The 7,942-nt window shown below is 33.6% G+C and overlaps 1 protein-coding gene across 1 annotated transcript in view; it reads left to right on the top strand.

The window, feature by feature from the left end:
* LOC108972731 (nucleosome-remodeling factor subunit NURF301) overlaps positions 1-7,942 on the top strand; it is a 41,300-nt gene that overhangs the window by 16,500 nt on the left and 16,858 nt on the right. The window contains exons 10-11 of the mRNA XM_018939473.1: positions 5,851-6,182; positions 7,004-7,212. Of these exons, the coding sequence (XP_018795018.1) occupies positions 5,851-6,182; positions 7,004-7,212 (541 nt within the window). The remainder of the gene's footprint in view (positions 1-5,850; positions 6,183-7,003; positions 7,213-7,942) is intronic.

Here is a 7,942-nt window from a genome sequence, read left to right as displayed (position 1 = left end):
GCTCCAGCTCTGAAAGTATTCGACGCAGTACCCGCCGGGGGAAGCAGAGGAAGAGGAAGACCTCCACTCCGTTGGAAGGACCAAGTGGAGAAGGACCTAGCTTTACTTGGAATATCTAATTGGCGCCACGTAGCGAAAAGAAGATACGACTGGCGCGCTGTTGTTAACTCGGCTATAATCGCGTAAGCGGTGWCTACGCCAATCAAGAAGAAGAAGATTGCAAATGGGGCTTTATGTTTAATAAAATTAAGAACGTAAAACATTTTGAAGATATTCGAGGAAATACCCGAAGAAGCCGATCGGGCCACTTGCATTGCCTTTACAAAGCGTTAAAAAAAAGTTTTGTATTTCAAAGTCCATAACAAGGTTTTTTATATTTAATCTTTTCAGTGCCGAGGGCCAATTTATCGGCTCGCGGCTTGTAGCGGTTTACTACTCGTAATGCGAACTCTATCTCAAAATAAATTTGTAATGATTTATAAATGGTCCAATCTCCAATCAGTAAATATATGTTTTTCGTTTGGTTTTTACAAGCATTTTTCGGAACCCTTGTAAAACTGAAATTCAGGTCAGCTCTATTTCGCTCGGCACTAATAGGGTTAACAAAACTTATGTAACAGTTATTCGTCGCCACGCTGTACATATGTAGTAATAACTTTTTCGAAAATATTTATATGTACTGGTTATAAGGAAGCTTTTAGTTCTAGAACATCCTGTCATAACAGAAATATGTTCAAAGAATTTCAAAACTATTTTTTTACATATGTATTGTCCGATATGTTCGGTAAATAATCAGCTTCATGAACTGGGATTCCCATTTTGGTATGTATGTAGGTCCTTGAAAAATTATAGTTAAATTTATTTCCGAAGAAAAAATACTTTTAGTAATTTCAGCAAAGTTTTATCCTAATAAATTCATTGTATACTGTAAAGGGAGTGAATCAGATGGAATTTTAAAAGTTGTTATATAGGAAGTAGGCCTGGTTGTCATTCGATATTGTCATTTGATTGGACGTACAATTTTGATACCGGCTACCATGCTAATTATGAAATTTCATTTGTCTGACTCATCTAATTATTGATTTACCATTATTTTAGTAGTATTCAACATAACCGTTATATAGGAAGTTATCTAATTTTACCCGTTCTTACAATATTTTAGGTGAGAAAAACTACTATACAATTGAAAATATAATTTTTAATCCAAAAAATTTGCATTATTAAAATCACAACCGTGATTTATAAGCTTAGCCCTTGGGTCTGTGTCTTCAGCCATTTCTTTTACAACCTATACTCTACGTCGACAGAATCGTACCACTGCCAAGTGCATCCTGAGTTTGCAGTGTGCCGGTATAAAAAGCGACAAGTAGCCGGAATTTTATATTATAGCCATGGACAGATAAAAAGCACAAATTCTTTTAATATCCTTCAACGTAAAAACGTAAAGTGTAGCTATACTCTAAAAACATGTTACCGTGGACACATGAATAACATATTTTCAGTTCTCAGTTTATTTTGAAATTTGTGTGTTTTTGCGTGTTTTTAATTTAATTTTTCGAATCAATAATTGTCGATATTTTATAAAAATGGGACATGGAAAACATTACGCGCTGACGAAACCAAAATAAATATGATGGGTCTAGATTAAAGAAAATGTTTACGTCGTCCACAAGATCAAGCAATTAACGCTATGTATACCACAGAAAACATTAAGCCCGGCAATGGAAGTATAAAGGTCGGTATCAGTATTTGGATATACTGACAATAAAGTTGAGCCATTTTTTTTTTTAATCCATGCTCCCAAACTGAACATTTATGCAGGACAATGGTCCGAAGCACACACCAAAGGTAGTAAAGCATTGGCTCGTCAATGAGAAAATCATAATATTGGAAAGTGAATAACTAAAATAAAATAAACAAATGCTAAACTTTAGGTAAATTTAGATGTATTTTATTTATTAATCAAGTGTGTCATTTATGTGTCCATGGCTATACACATATGGTCAAAATAATAAGTATAATATAGCAGCCCAAGCTGCAGTCATGATTGAATTTTGAATATTTGCATAAGTACACGAATACAACTAGGGGTTGATTTTATTAAATTCGATATGGTAGTGCCTTTTATAGTGAAAAGAAAATGCTGACCCGCCTCATTGAAGTGGGCGTAGCAATTGATTGTTGATATTCGTTTTCTAAGTGGTCAAAATAATACGAACATTGGTAATTATTTTAAGATTTTCATAGAATCGGGCGATTTATTTTAATGGTTTGCTCTTTAGGTTGTATAGCTCCATGTTTAAGATTCATTAAAAACTAAAAAAAATTTATAGATGGGTAAAAAGAGGCATTTCAGGGCGAAGGAAAAGGAAATCGTTTTAAACCTCTTAAAAGAGGGCTAAAGTCTTAGGAATATCGCTAAAACATTAGGCCGTTGTATTTCGTGCAGAATGCCCTAAGTATTAAAAATAATGTTAAAATTCGGGGTCGACCAAAAAGGACCTCAACAACAACAGACAACCGTATCGTCACTTGGTAAAAAGGACCCATTTATATTTTCAAGAATAAAATCAGCCGATATTGGTGGCATAATATATTCCCAATTGGCCCGACGACATCGAGCTAATTTACCTTGCTGGATAGCTAAAAAATACAATTATTGCGAAAAAAATTCCAGATAAGAATACATAAAAATCATGCAAATGGGTCCCGCCTAAGTGAATAGAAAAAGTAGGTGCAATCTCTTGTGGAGCGATGAAATAAAATTTGTTCGAAAATGATGCCTGCCGAAACACAAAGAATTGCATTCACAGTCTACAAAAAAGACAGTTAAACATGGTGGCGTCAACATAATGGTCTGGGGCTGGTTTTCTTGGTATGGTGTATAACCAATACATCGTGTTTCAGACACCATGAATTCGTTACAATATAAAAATATCTTGGAAAACAAGATTCTGCCATATGCTGAGGAAAGTATGCCACTAATATGGAAATTTCAGCAGGATAATGATCCTAATCATACTTCGAGGTTGGTAATAAATTGGTTCCAGGACAATGATGTGGCTTCTCTTAAATTTTAAAGCAACGAATTAAGAAGCAATTGTTCCAAAATAAGGATCAGTTAGAGAATTTTGTTGAAAAAACCTGGTATGAGATTCCAATTGATACGTGCCGCAAACTTATCTCCAGTATGCCAAACGAATCTCAAAAGGAATCAGAAATTGTGGCAGATATGCTATATACTGATGAAAAGACAGAAAACTCAAACTAATGAATTTTTTCATTCACAACTATCTGATCTACTCATTACTTACTTTGTCCAGCTATTTTTTTAGTATTTTTATTATTTGCTAGAAATTGAAGTTCCTAGTTTAATTATTTTTACAAATATCTTTATTTTTGTTATTTAAGTCATATATAAAATGAAAATGACAATATTTCTCTTTAAACATGAAGAGAGTAGAATTTATTAGTCGTTGAATGCTACACGGCCGTATGTACTTATTATTTTGACCATGTGTATTTTTTCATTTACTTTTTATCCACGAATTGTTCATGCAGTCTTTTTATGCATTTTTAAATTTTTAGTAAACGAAAAGAATAACTGATTTAAATCAAAATCTCAATAATTCGGTGTTCAAAATAATAGGAGTGCATGCCAAAATGCAATAAAACTAATAATAAATTTAAAAAATGAAAATTATGACTAGTATATAAGTTAGTTTACCTAATATTTAGTCGCCATTTTTTATTACTGCAGCACATCTGTGGGACATGGGATCGATCAGATCACGACACCGTTTTAGCGGGACTTGCTGTCATGTCTCGTAGACTGTGCTCCATAATTCAGTTGTACATGATGGCCTACGGTCAGCAACATATTTTTTAATATCTGTCCATAAGTTCTATGGCCACGACATAACCTCAACTTTATTGACCCGAAGCCATGGCTTTGCAGATTTATTTTTATGTTTCGGGTCGTTATCTTGCTGAAACAACAACTTTAATAGCAGATTTCATTCCGCTCATGACAGCATAACTTTTTTCAATATATCCACATAAACGTACTGATCCATGGTTTCTTTTATCAGATGTATTGGTCCCACGCCGTTGTACGAAAAATTTCCCCACTATGTTTGACGGTCTTAAGAGTGTATTGCAGATTATATTCCGTATTTGGTGGACGACGAATATACTGCCTATACCCTGTGCCACCAATTACCTTACATTCGTCTGTCCCCAAAATATTTTTCCATTTCCGGTTGCCAGTGGACATGTTCCTTGGCAAATTACAACCGTGCTCCAATTATGTTTCTAAGTCAACAATGGAACTTTTCACCGACTCGCCGTAAATAAATTATATTCTTTGGGATCTTGTTTAGACGCTGGAGTATGCGTAGATTGATTTCTTTAGTAGATTTGAGTTTCGGCTTAGTTTTTGTGGGACAGGGTATTTAATATCATTTGATCAAAGCACCCGATTATTCCTTTAATTTCTTTATACGTTTTCATTTTTTTCTAGGATTTTTAATGATTTCACACTTTTTGTTGCTGCAATGTTTTCCCCTACCCACTAATTCAAATAAAAGACTTATCCTTTAAAAAGTCCCATCCTTTTTATTTTTTTGTACTTACTTTCGCGGAATGAACGCATGGTTCTTATATAACAAACTTTTAAACTATTTTTTTTTCTTTCTCTTTGCAAATAAAACACCAAATTAACTTATTAAAAAGGATAAAAACAAAAAAATTCTGGTGTCACAAAACTAAAGCACATTACTGTTCTAACTGCACACATTAATTTTTTATTTAACGATTTTGATCAGCAGATGTTGGATTTGTGTATTTATTAGCTAAATAAAAAAAAATGAGTGCACTTTCAGTTGCAATTCATTATGGAATGAGGTTGGTTGTATATCAAACTGAAAAACTATTTAAAGATCTATATACCCTCAAGCTGTCTAAGTTGGATTTTCATGCAACAGATATTGAGAAAAGGTTCAGACGGGTTGATGCTGGTACGCAGACCGAAAAGACAACGCCTCAATCCACGTTATACAACAGGTACGGTAAACGGTTGAAGCATTTCATCATATCAATGATATATATTCTTCAGAATATTATGCTGCCACATGCTGACAAAGAAATGTTTTTAAACTTGAATTATCAATACGCCAATGACCATAAACAGGTTTTTTTTTTTTGTAAAAATAGTGGTTTGTTGATAATAGAATTAAGGCTTTGATATGGACCGAACAATCTTCTTCTTCCCCCGGCTGGTATAGCGTCAAATACTTTCAGAGCTGGAGTGTTTTCGTCCATTCGGACAACATGACCTAGCCAGCGTAGCCGCTGTCTTTTAACCGAACCGAACAATCACCTGACCTAACTCTGATATAAAACTTATGGGAAATTGTAGATCGAAAAATTAGACGTGAAAATTCTAAAAACTCGGCTGCTTTATTCATACAAATAAAAGATGCAAATAAATTAGATGACTCCATGCCTCGCCGATGTGTAACTAAGTGCATTTGAAAAACAGAGGGATACATAAAAAGTATTAGAAGAAAAGTTTTAAACGTAAAACTTTTTCGGGCTTTAGATTTATCGCACCAGGGTTTTGGAGTAAATCGGATGTTTACTAATGTGACAAAACTTGCAAAAGAATACATTTGGAAGCAATCTTATTAAAGTTCTTAATGGGTTCCGAATTAAAGAAAGATTTTAAGAGATTACAGACATTTTGGTGTTAAGTTACGTTTTGTAAATCTTCTTTAAGGGGAAAAACTATAATTACAGACAATTCATTGAATTTTCTTAACACATTTTAAATTTTGTTTTCTCCAAAAGCCAACAATAAAAATATACTCACTAAAGGCAATTCTAATACAAACAACGTACAAGACGAGCAACGACAGCAGGATAAATCAACAAATGTCAGCACACCGGTCAGCAGTGTTTCGAGTAGAAAGCGACATCTCTACAAAACTAAAAATGAAAACGGTGATTGGAATCAGCACCAACAGCAGCAGCGTACACCCAAAAAGTCGAATACAACCACAATAAATGATAAAAACGTCATCACAGCATTTTCAACAAACAATACGCTCAGGGATAGCAGCGCTAAACGTGGCGAATTATTGCTACTCGATGATAATGAACAACTAAATCAACAATTAAATGTAAGTTGCTTTGCGTGTGATGCAATTGCCATTTTCAATATATGCTCAACATAAATATTACACGTTCGCGATTTGTTAAGTTAGCACAACTCAAACGGTATACTTTAGAAATCAATACGATGTCATTTACATTAAAAAAGCAAGAAAAAACGTTAACTTCGGCTGCACCGAAGCTAATATACTCTTCACAGGTGCATTCCTTTTAATAACTATGTATCCAGTTTGTATGGAAGCTATAAGCTATATTACCTTAAGGAGTAATCCATATCAAATTTCGTGAAGATACCACTTTAAATGCGATAGTTTTCCATACAAGCCATTGATTCCGAACGTTCGGTTTATATGGAAACTATATGCTATAGTAAGCCGATCTGAAAAATTCCAATATTACATTATTTCTATGAACAATAGCTCGTACCGAATTTCGTGAGATATATCGTTAAATGAGGAAGTGCAAACATTTGATTCCGATCATTCAGTTTGTATGGCAGCTATATGTTATAGCGGTCCGATATCGGCATTCCGACAAATGAGCAGTTTCTTGAAAACAAAATGACGTTCGCGAAATTTCAAAACAACGGTATCTTAAAAATTGTGGGACTAGTCCGTATATATACAGACGGACATGGACTCAGCTCAACATTCTCATCATTTATATATATACTCTATAGGGTCCTGCTTCCTTCTTGGCAAACTTAATATACCGTGTTTAGAGTATAATTAATTATAATTTTTTTTAGTAATTACAGCACGTAAAGCTGCGCATTCGTATTAATGATCAGAGCTCAAAAATATTTTGTGTTATTCATTTTTTTTTGCAGCACACACTGGAACGTCATAAAGACCTCTTAAAGAAGAGCATATTAAAAAAGCGTTCACTCTTGGAGCGTAATTTGCAACACGAAATCACGGAAGAAATGAATAGTGAGTTACTAAGCTCCTCAGAAAAAGTTGAAGCAAATAAGAAATTCTGTAACACCTCGAGTGGTGGAACTAATGCTGGCGGCTTAGCGACAAATGATGTAAAAAAGTAAGTACATAATATAAAGTTTTGCTTTTGTTATTTAATGATTATTTTTACATCTTTATAAAGCCGTAATTTTGTGCACCTATCGGTGGTTTGCAATAAAAATCGAATATGGTATAACTACATTTATTCCATATACGTATTTCGATATAATATTTGCGTTAAAGTGTATAGAATGTGTTCTGGAAATAAAAATATTTTATTTAATCTATCTATAAAGTGGAATCGTTCTTTATTTCAAAATTTACTTTATTTTAACAACTTTTTATATGAACCAAGTCCTATTAACAAAATACAATTGACGTTTTTAGTCAACACTAAGGCCGAAAATTCTGATATGCCAAACGGGTTTCAAAAGGAAAACTAGACGGAAGTGCATGTATTTTGGATGAAATGACATGATTCTTTCAATAACAAGAGGCCACCATCGAAATCGATTTTAAAGTTGCTATCCAATGTAGGGCCATTTAAGAAGTTTTTTAAATCCATTATTCCTTTAAATATACCATATATCCTTTTTCTATAGTGGTGAACATAACTTGGGCCAGCATATCCTTCAGCTAAAACAGTCGTATAATTTGCTTTATAAATTTATAAAGTTGGGTTTAATGTAACCGAAGTTCACAAGAGCATAATCGAATTTCGAATATACATACGTTTTCATTCACACGAAATTCGTAATACGAATTGTCATACATGGAATTGTTTTATTCACACAAAGTTTAAAATGGTT

The sequence above is a fragment of the Bactrocera latifrons genome, unplaced genomic scaffold (genome assembly GCF_001853355.1).
Source record: "Bactrocera latifrons isolate USDA-ARS-PBARC rearing strain unplaced genomic scaffold, ASM185335v1 scaffold_42, whole genome shotgun sequence".
NCBI lineage: Eukaryota > Metazoa > Arthropoda > Insecta > Diptera > Tephritidae > Bactrocera > Bactrocera latifrons.
The sequence above is the reverse complement of the archived record's forward strand: the minus strand, read 5'-3'. Positions and strand labels throughout refer to the sequence as shown.